The following is a 27,135-nucleotide window of genomic DNA, read 5'->3' as shown; positions in this document are numbered from 1 at the left end:
GTACTTGGTATTGTTGTGTTCTCGTTCAAAGGGTGAGTGAGCCAGTGTAATTACAGGCACAAGGGACATATTATCTTAGTTCCGAAAGTTAGTGATGCATTGGCGATGTAAGGGATGGTTAACATTTCTTACAATGCCAATGTCTATGGGCATTGGTGACCACTTGCCATCAGGTAGCCCATACGACTGTCCGCCTACCTATTCAATAAAAAAAAAATTGAAACCTGAAGGAAACTTCAATCTTGAAATATATGGATAAGCTTAATTGCTTTACCGATTTTAGTTATAAAGTATCTTAAGAACAAGTATAGGTATATACATATTATATATATATATATATATATATATATATATATATATATATATATATATATATATATATATATATATATATATATATATATATATATGTACAATAGCGACGCTTCTTGTTGATACCTTAAACAGAAATTGAGAAATTAGTAGTCCTAGGATCTAACCTGGGAGAAATAATGAAACAAAATGTTTCAAAATAGGCGTTTATATTTGATCTATTTCTGAAATTGAGTAAATAATTGAATGCCGAAAATGTACGACATTCAAAAGAGTAAACGTATTAGCAACGAAATAAACAGACCGCGTAACTAGTCTGTAAAGAATTATGAAACTATCATACTCATCGTTTTGAGAGCGATACAATTATTTGCTAAGCTTTAGTTTACTACAATTATCGTATTACGATGCTAATCTAACAAAAATGTATAATTATATAAATGCGAAAGTCTGTCTGGTACGCTTGTTGTTTTATACGCTAAAACACTGAACAGATTTTGATGAAATTTAATATGAACCAAACTTGAGCCCCAAGAAAGGAAAAAGACTTTTTTTATAGAAGATTTTCTTGCGTTCTTTTCTTTTGCCTCCGAGTACGATATGAATTATAAACACAAGTTTCAGTTTTGCTTGCCTGGGCTTGAACCCGCAATCATAAAATAAAATTCACTTGTTTTATTCATTGGTATATGTGTTATAAGCATATAGGTATAGAATGAAATAATTAATCGTGTAAGCCATCGCGGTCACCCACCTTATTATTAAATTTGCGGTTTTCAATTTCTTAGCATATAGTCGTCATTTTCTTCTCTAATATGCCGTAAAATCTTATGATAAACTATTGTAATTCTCATTTACAGTTTAAATAAATCAAGCTACAGTTTTATAAAACCATTATAACAGAGAAAGTTAATAGACATTTATATGTAACTAATACAGATAATAAAATGCAATTTATGTCGTTATCTGAAAACTAGTTGAATCTTAATCGTAAATATCTACTGCTGTTAACTTGTAGGTTACATCAATTATTTAAGTCTCTAAAATTATGGTACAACTGTACCACTTTCTCTATACACCGTAGGCTATAATAAATACCTGATGTGTTAAACGTGTTATTATGTATATCTACATTTAAATTTTAAATAATAAAATAAAAGTCAACAAACAGGTTGGATGGTGATAGTAAAATATAATTCGATTATCTAAGTCTTACCACGCTACCACATCTGTGGGAAAATAAGTTATTAATTATACGACTTAAATATTCATAGACATACATTTAACGCTTTATTATACTTACATACCAGAAATAAAATTGATATGCCAATCCTTTATAAAAATTTCTCCGACCACATGAAGGAAAAATAAATTAAGAAGGTAAATAAGAGGTAGACACGTAATCATATTCAATCTAAATTACAATGTACAATAAAAATATATCTCTCGCTTATAAAGATTTATAACATATTAAAAGCTCAAACACACATACTATAAAAAAGAAAAAGGTGAGAAGTACTTTTTATTATTTTCTTAAAAATTAATATATGCTTGGTAGTACGAATAGATTGCGGCAGTGAGTTCCATCGTCATATATGTAATTATTGAGTCACCTAAGACTGTGTAAAAATAAAGCCAATGAATGACTCACTATATCACCTACCTGTACGTTAATCATAGTGGGCTGAAATATCGCTGTGATTTAGTCTGTGAAACTGCTAGCTAAAACTTACGTCTAAAAGAGAAATGTAAAATTGGACAAGCATATGACGTTAATATATTATGCGGTGCTATATTAAGAACGCCACTAGCAGGAATAATTGTGTATTCTTGGCCATTTTTCTATTTTTAACCTTTCGTATACAAATTTTTTAACTTTGCTACCGGGTCTGTGACTAGCGAATGAATTCATTAGCAAATAGGTACAATAATACGTACCTATAATTAAATCTAAATAAATAACAATAATTAAGATAATACTTCTATTCAATAACTCTTTTAACAATGTGATACAAGTAATTTATTTTTGGAAATAAATTCTACTTGAAGTGCAGAAATAATATAACAGAAATATAAGACGATAATATATTCAATTTTAGTATTTTTAAAGAAACCTGTTACATCAGAATGGCCTTCCGTGGCACCCACGTAGCGTAGGCGCGATGTGGCGCTATCCGTGTTTTACACTAGTATAAATATATTACAACTGAAATATGTTCTATTTTTAAGCTGAAATTTGATTTGAAGTGCCGTCCCTATCATTGCAATAAGGCGTTGGAAGTACCTAATGAACGATATAATATTAATAATATTTTTAAGCTTCAGTACATATGATTCTTTTGTTCAATTTTATTATTAATATAAAAGTCATTACTAAGGGCCTCGAACTAGGGTAATAGTTCGGGTTTGGGTTTTGTAGTTTTTATATTTTCTTCGACACAGTTATTTGATAATACAATTAAGTGTACAAGTACCTATTACAGTAATAATATTAATTATACCAAGCTATTGCAGTTACTACTACAACCCTCTACCTCTTTAATTACAGAAGATTTAGATTAAGATTTAATCTACTGGTGGCAGGGCTATGTGCAAGCTCGTCTGGGTAGGTACCAACAACTCACCAGATATTCTACCGCAAAACAGCAGTACTTGGTATTGTTGCGTTCCAGTTTAAAGGGTGAGTGAGCCAGTGTAATTACAGGCTCAAGGGACATAACATCTTAGTTCCGAAGGTTGGTGGCACATTGACTACTTACTATCAGGTGCCCAATTTGCTCGTCCACCTACCTATTCTAAAAAAAAAGCTTGCATAGTGTATTAAGGTTTGTAGCATTATTTGAAGTTAATTTATTTAATTTAAAAAACATAAATCATGACATGAGAGGGTCACAAACTTTAATTTACTTCTAATCGTCAATTTTTCCTCGCTAACAATTATTACGTGTTTACTATATCAGTAAGAATGCAACTGTAGAAACGTGCACAGTCTGGTAAATATATATTTTTAAGAATCAAAAACAGAAGCACTGTGAATCCCTAAAATATTATAAATGCGAAAGGTTTGTTTGTTATTCTTTCACATCTTAACTACTCAACCGATCATCATGATTATACGTTAGCAAGAATACAGGATGAACAGGAACAGGATGAAGTACAGGAAGAGTAAAGGACCCAGGCTTACTTAACAACTACCCTCCTCCCCTCAAATGCGCGGGCAAAGCCGCAGATGGAAACTAGTACCTACCCAATAATGCTGAAGCGGCTAAAGTCGTATTAACTTATTTGTGTTTGAGCAGGTTTACTGACCCAGTTAACCGATGATTCGTTCGCGGTTTTAAGCATAAAGGTTGTATAGGTACAATTACAATGACGTTCACTTAATATACCATCAATGTCATTATCTATACGATATGCAACAAGCAACCATTCCTATTTGGGCCATTTACAATATTATTAACACAAACAGTTGTAAGTTCCTACCTAAACATACGAATAATAATACTATTCAGGTAAGTATATGTTGATCAGTAGTTCTACTATTTATATATACATTTAGCTAAATCTCAACTAATACGTAATTACTAATACATTCAAAAGTATGATATTTTAAGGTTATGTGGTCCTGGAGTGCTGTCATATCATCTTTATTTGAATTATTCCTAGTTTATTACTACGAAGATTTATAATCATTAAAGCATGCACATATAACATAATTAAACCGTATACTTGATATAGTCAAAATTACATTTTCTTAGATGTAGCAGATAATTCGTTTTTACTATTTAGATAAATAAACGAACCCATTTTTCAAAGTATTAAATTATTAGGTATTTTAACGAGGACAAGACGGACATATATCATCACATTATAGAAGTTTCATTAATATTTTTAATTCTGTCAATTAAATTGTATAGAGCTTTCTGAGTGTATAGTTAAAATATTAATTAATATAATATATGATATAATATGCCGTCAAATCTCGCATCTAGCTGGACCGAAAATCGTAACTGAAGCAATAACTCTATATAACTCCATTAATTGTTTATGGTAGGGGCTAAAGGAGCGTTCACATGCATATGTTCAATATTAGACATTCAGTATCTGAATTCTGAATGAAAATGAATGTAGTCAGTCAGTTGAGTCAGTGTGTCGAACCAGTCAATGGGTGAAAAAATGTGTGCTGTATTCATGATTGTTATCTTGTTACAAGACAATATCTTCTTTTTCTATGCGCTTTAGTTTTAGAAGTCAAATGTAAAATTATACGAGCTTCGTGAATTTTATTGGAAAAAAGCTACTTATTGGATCTAGTCAAATGTTTATTGATTTTGTTTGCGAGAAATTTCTACTTACAGACGATTTTTTGCCAACAAAGGTGTGATTAGATTACAGTGTTATTATTCTGATTCTCTATAGTTCGAACGATCATTAGTGTCATTGAACAGGATCAATCATCCGTTTCATACATGTGCATTTGTAGTGATTAATATTTCAATTATTGATCATTATTTCAAAAAAAAGGTGACTGTACGTGTTACGAAGTGATAAGTTTTCCATTGTGTCATTCGGGAGGTTAGCGAATATCTTTTTGCCACCCGCGATCACCTGTTTATCTCAGCATCGGATGTAATATATAAACAAATGCTATAAAGGTTTGTATCATAACTTATTATTAAATGTTTTTAATTAATATTGTAATCCTGGAATAATAGGTGTTTTAAAACGACATCGGTATTCGGTTGTGTCAAATTAACATTTAAGTCTGCATCATAATGTGTAGGTGTCGAATATTATTTTATAATTTCTATAGATCTACGTAATTATTCGTGACGATTTAGTCTATTTTTAAACATTGCATTAATAGACACTTGTGAGTTTTGAACCCTTACGATAGTACAAAATTTTGTTGAAAATAATAAATATTTTATGATACAAAGAACATTTACTATTATGCCCATTTATAATGACAGTATCAGTATGATTCATCAATGATTTTTAATAATGTTTATTAAGCTCATCATATAATAAAGCATCTTTCAAAAGTTGAGGTTATGAATGAAAAACATTGTATGTACCACGATTTTATAAAATCTAATAAAAATAGAAATAGCATATTTCTAAGATATATCACATTATTTCACAGTAGAAAATTTTGGATTATAAAAACCACATAATATTTGTTAGACAAATTTATGCAAGTATTTATGAAACTTGCTCCTCTCAAACTGAATTTTAGTTATTGCATAAATGTGCCACTGTTATGCATTATGCATGTAAGGTATATCTTTATGTCAATCTTGTCATCTTAATCAATAATGTTTGCTTAGTATGACTTGTACATCCATATCCCCTTGTCATATTTTCATTGACTGTAAAATCTAAGTAAGTTTAATAAAAAGAAAGTTATTTTTATGGTATGTATTGTTGAAGTGATGTAAATATTCTAGTAATTAATGACTTACCCTTAACAGAGAGTAAGAATCGAACCAAATCTATAAAAACAGTGTACAAATATTTTGTTTATAATTTGTACATTACTTTGTTTATACTTTAAACAAATTCTTAATGTTATATAAGCAGCATAGTTTTTATTCCCTTAGCAGTGCTTTAAATAACATACTTACTACTACTATTATTGGATGTATGTTTAATAACAGATACAAGAAAAATGAGATTACAAAACTTTATTTTTTTTTAATTAGTTGCACTAATTAAAATAAAACAAACATAATCTCAAAACCAACCTTTTTTTAACACTGGAAATAATGCATTACGCGTTCCCCCCATGGGAACAGTGGGGGGGGGAGTGCGTGGGGCTTGCCAGTGTCCAAAGCGCAGAGTGCATCACAAACTTCAGAATACACACTAAAAAACTAGTGGTACCCTTTCCATCTTAACGAGAAGTGCCACGGGATCGCTTGCGCAATATGTCAATCCCAACCTTAAGTTAACCTTAATATGCAAATAATTAATTTTTTTTTAATTTGCTCAAATCCAAGCAAGTACCATAGATTTTATATGCAACCTGATTATCATGTTTTCTCATATATAATGTTTGCAGAATTGTTCTACTACTATATAACTAGTTTTAACAATATATATTTATATCACAATATTGTTGCTTACTTATTTTATGTTAAAAGGTATTACTACAAAGATACTAAAGGTATTATTACAACATTATTTTCTTTTAATGAGTATATACATAATTTTATATAGGTCCTAAATTCATTTTATATAGAAGTTCCATATGAAAAGAAAAAAAAACTGAAATATTAAGTAATCTAATAATAATGAATGTTTGCTCAACCCAAGTAATATGCAATTGGGATTGCTTAAATCATAGCTACATAACAGTGTTAATGTCATCATATGGTAAGTTGTGAGTTATAAAGTCAAAATAAAGTAGATGTTCATGCATATACTTAAGTTCACTTTGAAATAGAATGAAATTATTTAAGTTAATTTTTTTTTTTGCAATTAATAGGCCAGCGTTTGACCGTTGACTTGCCTGATGAGTGATTGAAAAGAGAAGTAATACAGTAATTTCCCTTAAACATCAATAATAGTTAAAATGCAACAGTCATGTTTAAAATAAAAAAAAGTAAATAGTTCAAAAATATTTTGTACATGGTTTGACAATGAAAATAACAATAAGTACTGTTTGAATAAACTACTACAACATTAAGGGCAACTTTTCTCTTTTAGTTTTTATTTATTTAGTTTATTATTAACATAATGTATTGTATTGGCGGGTTGCTATTGCTCTTCCCTCTCTAGATCATGAAGACACTGTTTGTGCAATAAGATATAAATATGTACATAACTTACAACACAACATCAAAGTCTTGTCAATTTGCATACTGAGATTGAGGACTGATAATTTAAATATTATTGAATATATGCAAACAGAATGCTTAAATTTACAAGCTATAACACTTATTGACATGACAAAGGAATCACGACTTTATGTGAAAAATTGTACTTTTTTAATGTCATTCTAGATTTAAGTAGCCATTTATAAAAAAAGGAAATGAATTTCAAAATATCTTAATGAGGATAGTTGATTTTTTTTTAAATATGTAAGGTTAGAATTTAAATAAAAAAACTATTCACAGCCTTAATCACTGCAAGTATACATGTATAATATTGACATTACTCTATTTAAAAAAATATCTAAACAAGTTTAGACATGTTTACTGAAACTTGATCTAAACTATCTTAAATTGTGTATCTTATTCATATTTAAATATGTGTTTATAGAATAGATATCCAAAAACAAATATTTAAACAAGATTTTGACTATAAACTATGACTCCCTACAAATTGGAATGAATGCTGGGTTAATATTGTATGGCTGGCAAGTTGGCAACTTAAATCTATAGTTATGACAAGAATGCATTAAAAAAATTGAACATAAAATAGTATTTAAGATGATTTTAGGCCACAACTAAAAGAGTTAAATAATCTGTTCTCAAATGTCAAAAGAAATTTATTTATAGGTGTGTATTTTATAAATTTTAATTAAAAAATATGGCATATACATTTCTCCTACCACCAATTTTATGAATTTCAATGACAACTATTTACTAATATATTTGGTACAAAACTATAACATGAATATTTTTTGTAATATTTCAATACCTGTACTGATTTTTAATCTAAAATAATTCAAAATCAAAGGTACATAGTACATAGTTTGTAAACTTTTTGCTTTTGCATTAAATAAATAATATTATAAATATGTTGCAAAACAAAATACTAAATAATGAAGTTATGTTATACCAGCTACGAAAAAAGGATATTTATAAAGTTTTATTAATAGAAAGAAATGATTTATACAATATAATCTACTAATTTCAGACATTATAACATCCCTCGAGGGAAACTAGAGATGGTGGACTACTACAGAATACTTGGGGTTACTCGGACCGCTTCTGAGGCAGAAATAAAAAAAGCGTAAGTTTTTTTTAACTTATACTCAACTACATGTTTAAAAGTTACATGATAGGATCTAAAAGAAAAAAGGAAATTGTGATAAGCACACTATTTAAAATAAGGTACTACAAACATAAACTTCTTACTTCTTAGAATAGGAAGGCTGACGAGCATATGGTCACCAAACGCCTTTAGACATTGGCATTGTAAGAAATGTCAACCATCGCTTACATAGCCAATGCGCCACTAACCTTGGGAACTAAGATTTTATGTCCCTTGTGCCTGTAATTACACTGGCTCACTCACCCTTCAAACCGGAACACAACAATACCAAGTACTGCTGTTTTGCGGTAGAATATCTGATGAGTGGGTGGTACCTACCCAGACGAGCTTGCACAAAGCTCTACTACCAGTAGTTATTAAGAAAGCACACCTTAGGAAGAAAATTATCACCTCTAGGCTGTTTAAAAAAAATATAAATTATTGCAAAAAAATATTTTTTGGTAACAAAAACCTGCTGAGTTTCGTCGGCTTTTATCAGGTATGAGGTGTTTTTTTTCGAAATGGTGGTAGATAATCAATAAAAAAGTGTTTTAAATAAATATTTTGAATTTAGTAGTCAATAATATTTTTTTATTACTACTGATATTATTTCGTAATGACAGACATTTTGCATAACTTATTTACATTTTATTTATTACTAATATTATTATTAATGCGAAAGTTGCGTGCGTGCCTTTGGATGTTACTTAATCATGATCAACTTAACACAGATTTTAATGAAATTTGCAATAGAATTATGCCGTTCTTGGATACTTTTTGAATTATTCATAATAACAAAAGCGCTCAAAAAATCTAATATACGTAAAGAAAAACAAGTCACAGATAGTGATTTAAGAAAAAATCGGTATGGTATTATTAAAAGTAAAATTTTGAGTTATTACTTAATATTATTATTTTAAATTTTATGGTTTAAAATACATAGTGTCATTTGGGGTAATTTTGATCTTTCGTTTGAGATAAATAAATTTTCATAACGTCTAATAAATGCTTACTTTAAAATCAGGTTTGTTTTTATAGAATCTATTGTTGTTTTAATGTCCCATTACGTAGTATTAGTGTAACCCATTCTAATTATGTTGAAATTGTGAGACTTTGCGGTACAATTGTCACTTGTTTTTATATGAAATTCCATAAATACGTTTCTGCGAAGCTAATAACATCATATATTATAAGTTTGTGCGAACGATCGATTTTTTGAAATATTTGCAAACCATAATGATATTTTTTTTGCCTAATAACTCCTATTTTATTCTCTCTATTTAAGTGTGTAACTGCTTATTTAAAATTATAAATAATATATATATTGATAATCAATATGATGTATGTTTTATTTGGGTAAATCAAATTTTTTCGAAAAGTATTCTCAGAATTTACGCATCCAAAAATATTGGTAAGGTATCATAAGATAGACGTGATCGAATTATTTATACTAAAAATAGTAACTAAAAATAATTAAAACAGTTACAGAAAGTTAGCGTTGAAATGGCATCCCGACAAGAATCCAGACAATGCAGACGAAGCAAACAGACGATTTAAAGAAATTTCTGAAGCTTATGAAGTCCTTTCTGATGGTGAGAACTTGCATTCATTTAATTTTATATAAAATAAAAAAATTAAAACAAGTTTTAAAGAAAATTCTTCAAAAGATATTCCGATTAAATGGAACGTGTACTAAAGGCGAACAAAGACATAACAGTGAATACAATCTGAATACATTAATATTTTTTGTGTTAACAATTAATTTCAAAAGTTCGGTTATTTTAGTGTTTCTTTTTTATTCACTTCCTATTGAAATTAGGTTTATACATTGAATTGCGTGAGTTTTTCCTTAGTAAAGATTTTGGACTCCAGGGGAGAGATCGAAATTGATATCAAAACAAGTTTAAAATTTCGAATTTCGACTACTTGTCTCATCAGAAGTGTAGGTGGCAGATTGACGGAATTCTAATACACTTGAGCGCGCCATAATAAATGAATAAATATGTATATTAAATTTAAACAAACAGTATATATAGACAACATTTTTAACTAAAGATTAAAACAATTATCTTAATCTAAATATTTATGTATTTTTTTATTACGATAAAAACATTTCACACATGTATTATTTAATAATCACGATGTTTTGAATTTATACGATTAAGAATTAACATAACTGTAAAGTCAATAATATAATATTAAATGCAGATAAATCTATATGTATAATTAAATGTATATCTTTATTGCCTTCTGCTTACAGTAACCAAAGTAGATTCATTATGGCCTGATATGTTCGCACGATGAGGTCATACCATTATAGAAAAGGAAAGGAAATGTTACGCAGATATCTTTTTTATATTAATGGCAATTTAATATAAAACCCATCCTGCTTCCATACAGAGTGCATTTAACTTTTATATACAAATATATTTTATGTAATGTTCTCGTTACGACAATGACAATCACATCCATCGTCATTCTATTAACGATAACATATTAAAGAGGTACAAAATAATTTTATTGTTGGGTAGAAAACAAGCGGAAATTGTATGATGCACGGGGATCCGGTCACCACAGTCACAGATATCAAAGCAAGAACGGAGTTAATGGCCATCGGCACTTTAGCTTCAAAGGTTTTTTTGGAGACACACCATTCCACCGTTTTTTTGGTAGTTTTCCATATCAATTAGGGTTTTTTGCAATTTGAATATTGTCATTTTAACCATCAACTGGGAATGCTTAAAATGTATCATGGAAATTAAGTTTTATTTAGGTTTTTTTTTTACTTGACCCTTATTATTGCACCCAGTGAAGGTTAGAATATGTATATTTTACAATTAATAGCATGGACAATGATAATATTCAAGCAATTAATAACATGGCATCATAACTAAGAAGATTTTTTGGCAGCTACCCACTTATATTGCTATTAACAATCTCAAATTGTGTGAAAGTTCTAACACTAATCATAAATTAATATGCTACTTCGTGCGACCTAATGCCCTTTTTCGTTATCTGCAGATGCTATAATATGGCATTGCCTTTCAATATGATAGCTATAACTAAATCAATTTATATTTAAACGATTACGGTTGATAAGTTGCCACTGTTTAAATATTTGGTTATTAAGATTAATACCAATTCAATCTTTATGGATTAAAAAAAATCATATCGAAAAGTTGAGGATATATTTAAAAATAAATAATATTTAATGAATCTTAGTAGCCAATATATTTAACTAACAAAACAATAATTTTGCTTAGTTGCCTTATTAAAATAATTTTAAGGAATTATTATTACATACGTCGCGTAATTACACATTCCATATGCTTAAATATATGTATCAAATCTAAGGCGTTCATTTGAATTTATGACGTATTTTTTTTATAAATCATACTGCTTTAATGTTGCGCCAAATGTTAAAATTTGAACAGTTAATATAATATAAGCTGTATCTGTTAATCGTACAGAGAGGAAGCGTCGAGTTTACGATCAATATGGCAAGGAGGGGCTGAACAGTAGCAGAGGGCGACATTCCGCGTCCGATGAAGACTACGACTTCGGCTACCACAGCTTTCCCTTCACATTCCGAGATCCCGAGGAGGTTTTCAGAGAATTTTTCGGCGGTTCGTGTTTTGGCGAGCTATTTCCTGGTAAGCAATTTAACTTCGCATATGAAACACCTCGACTGTAACCAATGCATTTAAAATGTGTTGTGTTACAATGTCAATTCCGCATGTTCTACAATCACTAACAATATTATAAATGGAAAAGTAACTCTGTCTTTTACTATTTCACGGTTAAACCACTGAACCCATTTTGATGAAATTTGGTATGATTAAGCTTTTTTATACATAAAACTTGTCTGTTTTTTTATATTATTAGTTACAATAATAGTAATATTGGTATTTATTTTTTAGATATAAATGGCCACGGGCACATCCGACATGGTCGTCGTAATCATCACCCGAGCACATCTCTCACTTCGTCGCTCTTCAGTCCGTTCGGGTTCGGGATGCAAGGGCTGGATGATATTTTCGCCCACGCCGTATCCAACGGGAATTCTTTCACGTCTTTTTCAACGTTCAACAGCTCGATGGCCGGTCCGGGCAGCGCGAACATGAGGAGTACCACAACCACCACACGTATGGTCAATGGAAAGAAAATTACAACAAAAAAGTGAGTTCAGTAGTCTCTTTGGATTCGTATTTTGATAAATAATCTTCTTGTAAATATAAATTTAACAAATGAGAAGAAAGAAACTGCCTAATCTTATTTTTGAATTAGTTTAAAATTGTTTTAATATATTTGTACGTTTCGCGTCGCATAACATTGCCACTTTAAAATAGGCAGCAATTAACGGCGTAGTAGACAGCATTACGAATAAAATGGTGAGGTCTTACGTTCGATACTTGCTTACTCGAAGCAGTAGAGAGTAAAGAACCAAAACTCTACCCTCTTGCACCGACTCTTTACGGCTTTACTTTATTTGTTATCTTGTGACACATTCTCAAATTTCAAAATCGAGTGTGAGAATACAGATATCGTTATGACGAATTTGATAAAACAGACTCGGATGATTAAAAAGAAAAAAAGGCAGAGAAAGTTTTGTTGACAGGAACCTTGGCGTGGCCAGTGACAAAGTGATGAATTCGGTTAATAATAACATTTACTTTATTTATCCTTGAAAAATTTGAGTTTTGTATTATATTCGAAATCAAAAGGAGTCGGGCGGAGCTAATTATTGCATTATTTATCCGTGTCATATTCGATGTAAGCATACCTCCTCGTTGGTCTGGTGACTAGATATAAGGCCGCAGAATTCGAGGTCCTGGGTTCAAACCCCAGGTCGGGCCGCTAAAAAGTTAGTCAGTTTTCCTGTCAAAGATTCTTAGTAGCAGCACGGAGTTTGGAAATTGGAAGTGTATGCACTTCCGTGCGTCGGAAAACACGTAAAACCGTTGATCCTAAACTCTTTCCGGTCATGTCGGTTTGCCGTCCCATCGGATTAGGAGCGTGAGGGAATAGAGAGTGCAGCCGTGTTTGCGTACTCACTTGTGCACTATAATATTTCCTGCGCAGTTGGCTAATCTCTCTTGAAATTGGCCGCCGTGGCTGAAATCGGTCAGAAGGATTGACGTTCGCTGCGACCTTAGTCCAAGGGATTACATCGAGGCTCTTATAAAAACAGCTTCACGGAAACTCGGAGTTCTGAACAAGGTGCGGTGTTTTTTCACGCCATAACAACTGTGCCTGTTGTACAAAGCAGAGGTACGGTCTTGCGTGGAATATTGCTCGCACTACCTATACTACCTACTGGAGACCTTGGATCGGTTGCAGCGACGTGCGGTCCGCATTATGCGCGACGTAAAGGTCACAAACACCCTCGAGCCTTTACAATTGCTTTGAGAGATACCAGCGCTGAGCGCTTTCTATCGACTGTATCACGGCGAGTGCTCTGAGGAATTATTCTCTCTAATTCCTGCTTCCCCCTTCCTTCATAAGTCTACGCGTGCTGGCTCTCGATGTCACCGCTTAACTGTGGCATCATTTCCATCGCGCACAAAGAAATTTGGCAACTCCTTTCTTTGTCACACTTCCAAAAAATGGAATTCCTTACCAGCTTACGTGTTCCCCTCCTCATACAACCCGGGTTCCTACAAACGAGGCGTGAAGAGGCATCTTGCGGGCCGGCAAGGCGGCTGCGGCTAGTGCAGAACATTCTTCCCGACTATACTGGCCGTCGTCGCGTTTGGACTCTACTACCACTCACCGTCAGCTGGAGTAGAGTCATTTGCCCTCCCAACAAATATAAAAAAAAAGAAGGACATCATATCATCAAATATACTTCAACAATTTAATATATTTCTCATATACGGTTGATTATTTTATAAAATTTGTTTATATTTCACAACCTTAATTTTACTTATATAAGGTTTACGTTAAATAAGGTTACATTTGTACGTGTAATATATGAATTGTGTTTTTCTGTCCCTAGGGTAATGGAGAACGGACGCGAAACTGTGATGTCTTACGAAAATGGGGTTCTGAAATCAAAGACTGTCAATGGTGTCCCTCAATCACTAACGTACAGTTAAACAAATAATTACTTATAACCAAATTTGATCCAAATGACAATTGTACTCAATTTTACTTTATCCGAGTAACAAGTTCCAACTTATAATTTAGTTTTGCTTAATTTAATTAATGTAGCGTTGGGCACTGTAAATTTTAGTGATGAATATGTCTAAACCATACTTAATTTAGTCCTAAGTTTTGCTTTTTACTTTTTAATTGATTTAATGTTGAATAATATCGATAGAGCCAATAACTAATTTAAATTTACATCTTCGAAGCGCTCATTCGTTTATGATAATTGCCTGATATTTGATCTCAAACGTTCGAACGCGCACTGCCTGTACACTTCATGGTCGATGCGAATTATGTCTTCAGGTTCAACAGTCAGGTTTTAATACGTTGCTTAGGTTTTAATATATTTTTTTAACGGAGCGCTATTTTGGGCATGCTTTAATAGTAGTATGCGTTGATTGGCTCTAGATTTGTTATACGTAAATTGATTTATATTTAGTAAAACAGCTTCGATTTATTTTGTATTATGTGTTACGTCAAATGCCGTGTCAGGTAACGGCTTGTAATAAATCCGTGAAGCTTTTTGAGTTATGCTTCATTATTAATGTGATTTATAGTAAATTTAATTTCACAAAGATGCCAAAAAGGTACGCGATTTAATATTTTAGTTGTCTTTGAATTAAATTACAGTTGATAGTAATGAATTGCTCAGGGGACTGTCTAATGTCTGGTCTCATGCCGTATGGCCAAAAGTATCAAGTAGTTAATAGCTTACTTTAATAATAATTTAGAAGTCTTTACTTTTTAATATCTGCTTTGTTGTAATAATATTTCGAGAACATATCCTTAAACAAATTGTAAAACAAAAGGTTTGAATTTTTATTAGCATATTTTGATTTATTGAATATAATTTGAAGAATTTTAGGAAAGTTTGAAATACCTGTGAATGTAAATAGTCCTATGAGCCTATAAAATATATTTTGTATATGCTAGATTGTCTATCGAGTGTCATAGGAGTCGCACTAAACATTAGTAAAATTGCATTTGATTGACTAATAATTCATATATAATAAAGTAGAGTAGAATTCATGATTTGTAAAAATCATTGTTAAGCTAAAATAGTAAAAAATTAAGCTTGATGTTATCAAATCGTATTCAATATATTTTGCTATGCTAAATCACTAGGTACTTAATATTGTCATATTTTTTTTTTTTTGCAAAAATTCATTTTGTTTGAAATTAACTGTTTTAATAACGTGGCTTTTATTGAAACAAACTTCTATATAAATATATATTTTAGATGAGCACAACAGAAACTGTTTCTACACGAGTGCCATTGCTATTTTAGAACATTCTCTTGTAATTGTAAATAAATCTTATGATAATTTGATTTCAATATTTTGTGTTCAACAAAATTATTGTCAGCGAGTAATGAGCACTGCGAGATAATAAACAATTTAATTGTATCGTTGTTTTCTTTTTTGTACCATATATATTTAACCGCAATATTATTGCAAGTTTGTGGTCGAACATATGACGACATTTAAACAAATACTATTGTTGTTATTTATATGTCGCCACAATGTATAACGACACACTAAGCACTTATGTCTACTGCTACATCGCACTTTTAAATATCAAATTTAAAACGTTTCTGAAAATGAAATTTTATGCTATCTCTACATTCTGAAGCCCATGTGTTTTATATTATTTTTGATATGAAATTGGGAATCGGTTACACTAAATATACTCATATACATACGACCTAAACAACACACACGAACAAGACCCCTAAGATATTGAGAAAATGGAGAACAAAAATGAAAAGAAGAGAACACTCTTGACTCCACAAAATATAGAATTTAAAAAATATTCGAACATTACAAATAAGGTTTTAAAAATTATCTTTGATTATGCAACATCCTTATTTCGTGTTGAACATATGGAATGTTTTTAATTCTACAATTTAAAAGGCAAATTAAATCTTGTCCAAAGTCCGTAGTAATGCCAGTATGTAATCTTTACAATATCTGTTTTCTATATTATTTAATATTGATATACGACGAAACGTAGAAAGAAAATTGGACATAATTGCACCTAAACAATATTAGGTGCAATTATGTCCAATTTCGTTTTTATAACAATGTAATTTTCTAACTATTAAACCACCGATCAATAATAATTGCACGCAATCGTAAGCGATACAAACTTGTGGGAAACACAACGAAGAGGTCGTTTTATCGTAAATTGTGTTAACGAAAGTTTATTTAAAAAATAATGTATTTACAAAAAAGCTGTCTCGATGGCGCTCGTGTATAGCTGCTGCTTTTGGTTTTCACTTCGACTGGGAGGAATACTAATAGGATTGATCTCAATCGTTTGTATATTAAATTATATTATTCTTTGTCAGTTGTACGTGGCTCATGATAAAATATTAAGTTATAATTTCAGATCAAAGCTATAATAGCGTTGGTTGTTTTCTGTATTGCTTACAAGCAGCCAGACAATGTTAAATATCAAATATCTCTGTGGATGACACATACGAATTTAATTTACGTGAGCGGATACTTAGAAACTTTTCAAGCAGGTACTGTGGAAGTTTAGTTTCTATTTAATATTTAAAATAATCTTGTTCCTCGACTGTAACTATAGGAAGACACCCTATAGTTAAAGTCACAGTTTTTCTCAGACAATTAAATAACATTTCAATAAAATTAAAAAAAAAATGTATTAATTACCAGAAAATGTGCTACAATTTAGACGAGAAATATAATATCTTTATTACCTTTTGTTAGGTATAAAACGTCTATTAACAACATTAGTATCTTTTTTTTTCTTTTGGATTATGAGAGTGAGTGAATAGTGTACCTGTGTTTGCACACACACTTGTGCCCGTATTTCTTCGCAGATGACCAGTCTCGCTTGAGGATGGCCGCCGTACTTCGTATATACATTTTCTACTAGCATAACAGACCTTAGCGATCTGTACTTACATGTCAAATAAATCAGTATGAACTTCATTTACTAATTTTCAGATCCGGAGAAATACATAAGTTACGGCATAACGTTGTATAGTATTTATATAGTTGTCAGCGTCTTATACATTTATGGAGCCTATAGGGTAAGCTTAAACCTAATCATTTGTATACGATGTTAGTAAAAAAACTAGATGTTTTAAAGTAAAAAAGAAAATTACAAATGTATGTTACGGGCGTAATATAACGAGTGCTTGGTTCATTTTAATGATTTTTGGTAGCTGTTGTTTAAAGTATATTTATCAAATTAAAAAGGGATAATGTTAAAAATAGTTTCTTATACATATAAAACTATATAATAAAAACTAGTTATCGACCGCGTTTTTCGAGGTTCTATTTATAATTAATTAATTAAAGAAATGATTACTAGACAAATTATCATTTCACAAACAATTGATTTTAAAAAATTGGTTAGGTAAAAATATAATTTTTAAACAACACATTTTGAAAGTATTTCGCAAATAGTGTTTTTCAATTGATCTTATATATGTCTCTGAAATCTCCTTTGAAAATAAATGTTTGTTAGTTTCTGTAAAACATTATCCCTTGTCATACATTAGGGAACCAAACAGAGCATTATGAGTAATTATCTGTATCGGCTGTTATTTTAATTGTAATAACCTTTTACAGTGTAGTAACGCTTTGATGGTGCCATTTATAATAGTGGAGTTGATACATCTTATCATACTTTCAATCTTCATTACGACATGGTTAATTGTTCTGAAACAAAATACCATGGACATTGGCCTCGTGATTGGAGCCAGTGTGGCGAGCGGGTTTGTACTTAGTAAGTTATTGATAAGCATATACTGGCTGGCCCCTTTTCTAGACCTTATCGATGTTGACCGCAAGCAAATAGTAGTAGGAAAAAAATTGATTGAATTGAAATAAGGAAAAATTTTATACAAAAACATATGTTTTACATATGTATACCTAATGTAAGCATTCGTTTAAAACAAATGTTATTACCTTGTCAATCACTTGCACTTGCATAAATAGAATGCGAAATTGGTTCTTTGGTATTTTATTGATCTTTACAAATGCATGAGTTCATTTGATAATGAAATATTATTTATGAAATCATTCAGCTCTATAAATATTAACTTACAGGTTAGATGAAAATACTTCACAAAAGTACCTTTATTTTGTTGCGTATTAGAAACCATACAATAACAACAACAACAATAACAGCCTGTTAATGTCCCACTGCTGGGCTAAGGCCTCCTCTCCCTTTTGAGGAGAAGGTTTGGAGCTTATTCCACCATGCTGCTCCAATGCGGGTTGGTAGAATACACATGTGGCAGAATTTCAATGAAATTAGACACATGCAGGTTTCCTCACGATGTTTCCCTTCACCGTCAAGCACGAGATGAATTATAAACACAAATTAAGCACATGAAAATTCAGTGGTGCTTGCCCGGGCTTGAACCCACGATCATCGGTTAAGATTCACGCGTTCTTACCACTAGGCCATCTCGGCTTTTCCATTAGAAACCATAAATAGATTTAATTAATATAGGTAATAAATAGCACATATCAGTGACACATAAGGTGGTGCAAGAAATATTTTTATAAAATCATAAAATGACTAGGGAGTCGAACAAATAAAACACTTGATGCTACATAGTCACCTTTTGATCATCGGCAAGACTATATAAGAAATACGTATAAACTCACTAGATGAGCCTACACAAGTCGTTATGGCGTTAAGGCATCTTTCTTCAGGATAAAAATAAAGTTACATAGGCCACTCGCTTTCCTGTAGTTAAATAATAAACATAAACGAAATAGTTTATTAGCGGCAAATACGAAATTAACTGAAATGTCTTATGGTTAAATTATTCGCATTTAATTTTATTGAAGAAATTAAGTGAAGCATATTAATATACAGAAATATTCATTAAATGTGAAAGTTAGCTTGCTCGCCTTGTTTTTTTCTTAACTTTATTGCAACATTTCTAAATTCAGAAAATGAAAAGCGGCTTATTAAAGTTAAATATTAGATTAATTTAGATCATATTTATATATATGAATGTAAATTTTAAATACTATTACCTTTTCAGTGGGCTTATTTTATTTATGGGTTTGTGCCGCTACATTACCTGTTTTGATAAATGAAATCGAACAAGAAGAACAAAGAGCTACGATAAATAGACTTCAAAAACTTCTAGAAAACAAAAATCAACGCTTGAAACGAGGAAATTATAATTCATCTTATAGTTATGATAATGAAGACTTAAGGAGAACGCATTTATTTATTGTTCCAAGATATGAAAATGGCGGTAAAAATACTGCTGAACACTTTTACAGATCGAGTTTTATAAACTAATATCAATTATTTTTTGCACTATAAAGTAATGAAACTGATCTATGTCTATATAATTAGAAGTCGTTTGTTAATATCAATATTTTAATAAAAGTATGTCTAAAGAACATAGAAGCTGAACATTATTATCGTTTGCAGCACAATACTTTACCTGCCTGCTCTCTTTAATCTCGCTTTATTAAAGTAAAACCTTCCCAGGATATGAATAAATAACACAAAAGTACATTAAAATGGTTCTATTCCTTATTGATTTGAGAGTTAACATACAACATATATTATTTTAAATACTATGTGAAAGATACGTTTACACCTATTAGTGTCGCATTCATCGAAAATATATACCTAGGTATACATGTTAGACAATAGTTATTCTAATTTCATTAACAATAACGTTATAGGCAGATTTGGGGCAGAATATAAATTCTGCCTCAAATCAAAATACTTCGCAACGTCATCATAATTATATCGATCAAATATTTAATTATGTTTATTAAACTCAATCGTCATCACAACTTTTATTCTACTTTATATAAACCTGTTTAATTAAACTGATAGTTGGTTAATTACTGTATATAAGTAACTACCGTTTCCAATTACTATTAAAAAGTTTGCTCGATAAAATTAAACGTAAATCTCAATTTGGTAATTCAGGCTGTCACCGCGTCCGCTCTTCATACGAATGTTAACAAAGCTGGACCCCACGCCCCCTGCAGTTATAGTGGCGGTTGCGTCATTGTGGTCCAAGTCCCTGGCTATCACACCCTGAAATGTCAATATAATCAACATTACATTTAGTTATTTACTGTCACAGAACTATGATATGCCACGTAAAATTTTCTTACAATTGACTCGCATCGACATATTTTATTGTTTTATATAACAGTGAATTGATAACTGATGATAAAGACCAACCTTGAAATTTTATACATACTTTTATTTGCTTTCTTAAGTTTATTCGTACACCTTTTTTTAGTTCAACGAAATACATAGTATTAAATTAATTTAGAAAAAGATTAAATATTTAATTCTATCGAATAGTTGTGCCATTTATTAGGAGTAATAAATTGTATAAAAAAATTACCCTGATTATTTGCTGACTTGGATCCGTGTAGAATACCTCTTTCACTCTCTTCTTAAAAGGAATAGCTCTATACTCGGCCTTCTGTTGCCAAACCAGTCGCGTGTTGTAACTGGTGCCCACTATCATATCGCGAGCCCAGCATGTTGATATGGAGAAAAGTATAACAAAACTCAAAAACACTAGCGTTCTCATACTGATTTTTTAATAAAAAAATACGAGTGAATAAGGCGAATACTGTTTATATATCAAGCGCTGTACACAAACTGATAATGTAGCAAGCCGTGGGGAAGTACATATACCAGGATTGTGTCAGCCAGTTGCGACGTATTGTTTGCGGCTACAAAATAATCAAACAATGTGTAAATAAATAACTCAGCTCGTTAAGAGTTCAACAATGTGGCATTGATAAATAGGATACTGATAGCGTAATGTTGGCATAGCGCATTATTATTATAATAAAGTCGTGAAGATTGATTTCATCGCGTAACACCTGTTGAAAGGGGAATATAATCTGCTAATATGACGAAGTATGTCGAATAACTATTAAAATACTAATTTAAATAACTTTAATAATACAACAGAAACATTTATTTCATTTACCTCTTTTTTAACTAATATATTATAATTTTCCATTTTTTTACATATACACGAAAAGTTTACAACATTTATTTTTATAACAAGTGACAACATTGACATATATTTTTTACACACATACATTGGAATATTGCGATATAATGATGAGAATACAAAGAAAATAAGCCTCATGGAGATGTTGTCAAGAAAGCTTTTGACCACAGATTTAAAGTAACAATATGTAAGATATGCATACAACCATCTCTGAAATAGGGGTTAAACTTTATTACTACTACTACTATTATAATACTGTTTTTGTCTGTCTGTGATAAATAAAAATATTTTTAAGTAAATATGGCTATTTGCGAGTTACCAAAAACCGAAACTATATATATATATATATATTATTTTAGACTACCGTTGCTACCTAATAATTTAAATATTTTGTATGTATAATTTAAATATGCGTTTTGTACGATAAAATGGTAGATTTTCTACGCTGGCGAAGTCGCGTGTTTTGCTAGTTACGCATTAAGCTCGTTCTTTTTAGAGTCAATAAACTAAGCGGTCTATTAAATATCATATTATTTAATAGTATTGTTTAAAATAATTCAAGCACCTCGAATGTTTCTGACATGTTTTATGGTAGATACTATAACAAGTAGCTTAACTTTTTCAGATGACCTATAACATAGTTTAATCAGAGACGAAATAGTTTTACGATGTTCTTTAAATTGTGTTTAAATCATTAAAGGACTGACGTAACGTGTATTGGAAAAAAATACTGTCGGTTTTAATATTTTTTAATTATTACGCGGTGTCTAACTTGCTTTACCTAAATCTGTGGCTTAAGCAATATTAGAAGGTCTATTTTATAAGAAAATTTAATGCTTCTTTTATTCCGCCTGTATCTAAAATATATTATTATTCCTGTATAATTATTATGTTATAGGATTTCTTATATTTAATTAATTGGAATTGAAGCACAATTAATACGTTCAAATATTTGTATTAAACTCCAGGGTTACTTGTAATATGTATGCGTGCTCTTATTTTATTGTGGACATAGTGTAATAATATTGAAATAAGACGGACTGCTCCAACGTATCCTGACCATTTATAATTTCTACTATGATAAATACATTCACCAAGTAAGTACGAACACTGCGTAGCTATAATAATTACGAACACTAAGAGTATAAAATAGCATATTCTTATACAGAGCTAACTTGCATAGCGGCGAAGCGAGGTGTCGTTTCCATGTCCAAGGAGTCCGTCGTCACCTGCGATCGCGTGTCAGAATTTTCGGTACTGTTTTGAACTGATGACATTGATATTTCATCTTTCATGCTTCCATTGCCGTCGAAAGAGTCTAAAGCGTTTGTTTTTTGTTGCGCGTCAACCATATCGCCACCGCCGCTAAGGGAATTCCAAATACCCTTGGACGCATCTTTGACGGTAACCTTTTTCTCAACGGCCGTTCCAGCTTTGTCTTTTGCATCTTTTGTCTTTTTGCCCAGTCCAGGAAATGCACTCAGTTTAGGTTTAGAATTTCGCACACCGGCGCCTCTTTGTATAGGAGCGTCCGCCTCGCCCTCTTCGGTGATCGACGTGAGCATGTCCGCTGAGTCCATGGGTGCCACTTGACCAGCTTGTATGGGAATGTCGTCTGAAAAGAAATATTACAAATACTTCTCTATCACGACTACAGTTATACACTATGTTAACATTTCCATGTATCAACTTATTAATTTGTTAATTTTTTTAAAGAAAATATAAATTAAATCCTTAAAAATTATAAAAGTGTGAGATTTTGAGAGAATGGTTCAGTTAATTAAAAGCTATTCCAATACAATTCCTGTTGTAATTAATTTACATGAGAGATGAGAGACAACTGACAAACAATGCTTGTTATGTATCTTTCTGTTATCATATTTTGTGATTAACATCAAAAAGCATACCTTCAGCTTTACAATAAAAAAGGACGAAATTTTACATGTGTAAGAAAATTGCACATATAAACCACTTTCATAATAAAATTAGCCAATTTTCAATCTGTAAGCGAAAACAAAAGATGATTCATCATGTCTGATAATGTATTTGCCGATGTCACTTGTGCTTATTGAAAGTGGTGTTTATAAGATATTTTAATTGGTAATGTTATAGGCGATTACGTACCCGGTAGTTTTTTAGTGCGGAACGATGCATTTGTTATCATTGATTTTGACATAGTAACAGTTGTAGTAGCTGGAGACAATGCCACACTTATACCCATTGGACCGTCGCATGGCTGACCTAAAATAATGTAAATTATTGTTTTTATATTCCACATAAAACATTTCATATAAAAGGCCATATAGTAATGACACGTTATGAAATTTTGTTACATATATATCAATCAATCGGCAATGGAGTGGTGTAGTGGAATAAGCTTTCTTCACTCAAAAAGAAGATCGGCCTTTGCCCAGCGGTGGGACAAATATACTAGGATATATTTATACTATGTTATATATATTACTAAGGTAATATGGGTGTCTTCTATAATTTGGTAATAAGGAATACCAAAATAAAAAAAAAACATGTAATAAGTATAAGACATTACAGTTGCCTAATGTGATCTACAATAAGTTATATTACTATCACAAAAGATTGAATTATAATAATTATCATTCCATTTCATAATGTCAAAATATCAAATTATTTCGATATATCTGGATGTTAAATGGGGACTACATTAATAAAATAAAATTATGAAATAATTCCTCTTGCCCCATTTTCAAAAACCAAAAAAATCTAAATATAATAACTTTATTCAACTAGGCTCTTAAGCACTTTTTAAACGTAAGTAAAGCTACCTACATTAATATCATTAAAGCGAAAGTAACTCTGTCTCTTCGTCTGTCTGTTACGATTTCACATTAAACGGATTTTGATAAAATTTGGCATGAAACAAGCTTTTTTTTTTTTTTATAGAATAGGAAGGTGGACGAGCATATGGGCCACCTGATGGTAAGTGGTCACCAAACGCCCTTAGACATTGGCATTCTAAGAAATGTCAACCATCGCTTATAGCCAATGCGCCACCAACCTTGGGAACTAAGATTTTATGTCCCTTGTGCCTGTAATTACACTGGCTCACTCACCCTTCAAACCGGAACACAACAATATCAAGTATTGCTGTTTTGCGGTAGAATATCTGATGAGTGGGTGGTACCTACCCAGACGAGCTTGCACAAAGCCCCACCACCAGTAAAGTAAGCTTGAAAAAAGACAAAGGATACTTTTTTATACCTAACATCTGGCCATCCCCTAACGCGTGAGCGAAGCCGCGGACGAAAACTACTTATTAATAATTGATAAATTATCTACATTATACATATGGACTGTATGTGGAACAGAGTTTCTTATTAATATTTATTATAGTGCCTGTCTATAGGCGGTGATAACCACAAAGCATTAGGTGGCCCATGTGCCAGTCTGTCTACAATAAAAAAAAAATTATTAAGAGTAATAATAATAATAATATCCTGGGACATTTTTCACACACGGCCATCTGATAACAAATTAAGCTTGTACAGAGCCTGTACTATGGAAACCAGACAACTGATATACTACATATACTATTTTTCGGCGTGAAAGGCAAGCACCCACATCAACCGGCTCGTCAAAAAGTTATAATGTCATGACATATATTAAAAATTTACAATATAATTCTAATATACAAACCAGAAGGGCTGTTCTTCAATGAATTAATCACAGCACTTGTGACCAACATGACATCTGGCAGTAATTCATATTCAGCTCGTTGATCTATATCTTTGACTGCTTGGAATGCTAATGTATAAAATTCATTGAACATTGCAAAGTATGACCCCTCTATCATTTCTAGAAGGAAATTTGAAGAAACCGGTATTCTTGGTATAGATCTACTGACTGCAGTGCCAACTTTTTTTTGAAATCCTTGTGTAACTATTCTGAAATTAAAGTAAATAAATTAATTCTGTTGTCAAAGTATTTTTTATAACAAATAAAAGAAATAAAGAATAACAACCTTGATGATGCAATACAGAAATGTCTCAATGCTAACTTTGGTAATAAGCTTAGTTGGCGGTTGTAAATGAAGAGGAGAGCTGCCATTACTTTGAGCCGATTCTGTGCATTAATTACTTCAACTTGAGAATGAGGACCCCAGCTGACCAACTTTGTGTTACACTCTTCCCATCTCCGTAGAGCACTTTCCGTTAAAAACTGAGAACCTAGAGATAATGGCTAAAAAATCAATATTTTATATACATCGCTATACATATATTTTTATATTTTTTAAATAAATTAAATTTAGTACCTCATGATAAATTGAAGCTTGTGCTAAGGATGGTAATCTAAAGGAGACAACTTTGGGTTTTCCATTTTCATCAACAACTTCAAAGTTATATAAGCCTGTAACACATTAAGTTGTTGACCTTATTTGTTATTTCTATATGTATTATTATAATAATACATATAACAAGACGTCATAACATACCAATCAGTAGAGTTTCAATGCACCTGCATGACTTTGTGTTACCTTGAGCAACTGAACTTAAGTACCGATAAATCAAAGTTGGGACAAATTGAAGGGTAAATCTATGAAGTTCATTTTCTTTAGATCTATAGAAACTGAACAATTGTATGCAGACATTCTCTAGCATCTGAAAAATTATTCATATTATCATATAATTTTTTTTGACTTTTTTTTGAACAGACTATAAAAATAGTGGTTTATTTTTTTTAATAATAAATTTACTCAAACACAGTCTAGTCACAGTCAGCACTATTCAAAATATTTCTATAAAATAAGGTTAAGCATATAGTTTAATGTTGTTATACTACCGGTACCTGTTGGTCAAATTCATCACCCTTCTTGTTACCTTGACTTTCATTTTCATCTTCACAATATAATAAATTAAATATTGCAGTTGCTATTTCATGATTGTGTTCATGTTCTGCTGCAAAACTTTTTAATTCATTTTCTCTCAGGACTGCATACTCACTTAACCATTCTGATATTAAATGTTTCCACTCAGCCATTGCACAGAAAAATCTTTACAATTTTTTGCTTAATTTAAAGCTATTATGCTTAAGATTCTTTTGTAAGATCTTTTCAAAACAAAATATATATTAAATGAAGTACAAGAAAGAAAGAAGTTTTCATAAATAGCTAATGTCTTATAGAATGGTTTTAAAATAAATAGAAGGTAATTTTTACGTCATGAACATCACGAAACATGTAAAATTCGCAATGACAACTTGATAATTTTAGCAGTTATATTTTGTCTTTAAATTGTAAGAGTTTTTAAATATTGAATATTACACTAAGCCAAAAACCTTTTAACTCATTCCATTTAAGTTTTATCTTTTTGTGTAATTTTTACTTTTGATGTATGATTAAACAAGTTATAATTTGACAATCGGATTGACAGTTCGGCTGTCAATGTCGGTTAAATGGTAAATTTAATTATGCCTAATGATCGATATTTTTATTCGTTATAACGATGATTCAATGTAATATTTAATACATTTCATTTTGTATACTTAATCATTTAAAAGCCATTTAAACACATCATTTTATTAAAATTATTATGTAGTGATGTTCATATATTTGTGTAGAATGATAATTATTATTTACACTAGTGATAAAGTTTCGTACAGACATTAGACAAATGCATTTTTTTAATATCAATAAAATTTATTAACCC

The 27,135-nt window shown here is 31.0% G+C and overlaps 3 protein-coding genes across 8 annotated transcripts; 2 read left to right on the top strand and 1 right to left on the bottom strand.

Moving 5' to 3' along the window:
* Positions 1-4,424: 4,424 nt before the first annotated feature.
* On the top strand, positions 4,425-15,851 carry LOC126770361 (dnaJ homolog subfamily B member 6). Of its 4 annotated transcripts, none has more exons than XM_050489755.1 (7): positions 4,425-4,967; positions 8,179-8,274; positions 9,778-9,887; positions 10,827-10,928; positions 11,766-11,948; positions 12,216-12,474; positions 14,294-15,851. In XM_050489755.1, exons 2-7 carry the CDS (start codon positions 8,210-8,212, stop codon positions 14,391-14,393), a joined length of 819 nt encoding a protein of 272 aa, XP_050345712.1. In that variant the 5' UTR covers positions 4,425-4,967; positions 8,179-8,209; the 3' UTR covers positions 14,394-15,851. The 4 variants fall into 4 exon arrangements, with proteins under 4 accessions (XP_050345712.1, XP_050345710.1, XP_050345713.1 ...); XM_050489753.1 differs by having other exon boundaries at positions 10,827-10,964; XM_050489754.1 differs by lacking the exon at positions 4,425-4,967 and adding an exon at positions 5,711-5,729 and having other exon boundaries at positions 10,827-10,964.
* Positions 15,852-16,599: 748 nt separating this feature from the next.
* LOC126770363 (uncharacterized) lies at positions 16,600-19,834 on the top strand. 2 transcript variants are annotated; one of them, XM_050489758.1, is made up of 5 exons: positions 16,600-16,762; positions 16,837-16,972; positions 17,421-17,506; positions 18,051-18,207; positions 19,484-19,834. In XM_050489758.1, the coding sequence occupies exons 1-5, from the start codon at positions 16,688-16,690 to the stop codon at positions 19,747-19,749; spliced, it is 720 nt and encodes a 239-aa protein (XP_050345715.1). In that variant the 5' UTR covers positions 16,600-16,687; the 3' UTR covers positions 19,750-19,834. The 2 variants fall into 2 exon arrangements, with proteins under 2 accessions (XP_050345715.1, XP_050345716.1); XM_050489759.1 differs by having other exon boundaries at positions 16,696-16,766.
* A 1,241-nt stretch (positions 19,835-21,075) lies between these two features.
* LOC126770353 (hyccin) lies at positions 21,076-26,827 on the bottom strand. 2 transcript variants are annotated; one of them, XM_050489737.1, is made up of 7 exons: positions 26,270-26,827; positions 25,923-26,088; positions 25,743-25,837; positions 25,452-25,669; positions 25,127-25,374; positions 23,579-23,695; positions 21,076-23,069 (listed from the first exon to the last, which is right to left on the bottom strand). In XM_050489737.1, exons 1-7 carry the CDS (start codon positions 26,465-26,467, stop codon positions 22,615-22,617), a joined length of 1,497 nt encoding a protein of 498 aa, XP_050345694.1. In that variant the 5' UTR covers positions 26,468-26,827; the 3' UTR covers positions 21,076-22,614. The 2 variants fall into 2 exon arrangements, with proteins under 2 accessions (XP_050345694.1, XP_050345695.1); XM_050489738.1 differs by having other exon boundaries at positions 26,276-26,827.
* Positions 26,828-27,135: the final 308 nt, after the last annotated feature.

The sequence above is a fragment of the Nymphalis io genome, chromosome 8 (genome assembly GCF_905147045.1).
Source record: "Nymphalis io chromosome 8, ilAglIoxx1.1, whole genome shotgun sequence".
Classification (NCBI taxonomy): Eukaryota; Metazoa; Arthropoda; class Insecta; order Lepidoptera; family Nymphalidae; genus Nymphalis; species Nymphalis io.
The sequence above is the reverse complement of the archived record's forward strand: the minus strand, read 5'-3'. Positions and strand labels throughout refer to the sequence as shown.

Coding starts and splice junctions, on each gene's coding strand:
- LOC126770361 (XM_050489753.1), top strand. CDS start 8,210: ATGGTGGACTACTACAGAATACTTGGGGTTACTCGGACCGCTTCTGAG. Junction 10,965..11,765: donor ACCATTCCACCGTTTTTTTG/GTAGTTTTCCAT, acceptor TTAATCGTACAG/AGAGGAAGCGTCGAGTTTAC. Junction 11,949..12,215: donor TTTTGGCGAGCTATTTCCTG/GTAAGCAATTTA, acceptor TTTATTTTTTAG/ATATAAATGGCCACGGGCAC.
- LOC126770363 (XM_050489758.1), top strand. CDS start 16,688: ATGGCGCTCGTGTATAGCTGCTGCTTTTGGTTTTCACTTCGACTGGGA. Junction 17,507..18,050: donor ACATTTATGGAGCCTATAGG/GTAAGCTTAAAC, acceptor AACCTTTTACAG/TGTAGTAACGCTTTGATGGT. Junction 18,208..19,483: donor GGCGAGCGGGTTTGTACTTA/GTAAGTTATTGA, acceptor TTACCTTTTCAG/TGGGCTTATTTTATTTATGG.
- LOC126770353 (XM_050489737.1), bottom strand. CDS start 26,467: ATGGCTGAGTGGAAACATTTAATATCAGAATGGTTAAGTGAGTATGCA. Junction 26,089..26,269: donor AATTTGACCAACAGGTACCG/GTAGTATAACAA, acceptor ATAATTTTTCAG/ATGCTAGAGAATGTCTGCAT. Junction 23,696..25,126: donor ATTGAAGAACAGCCCTTCTG/GTTTGTATATTA, acceptor ACATTATTTTAG/GTCAGCCATGCGACGGTCCA.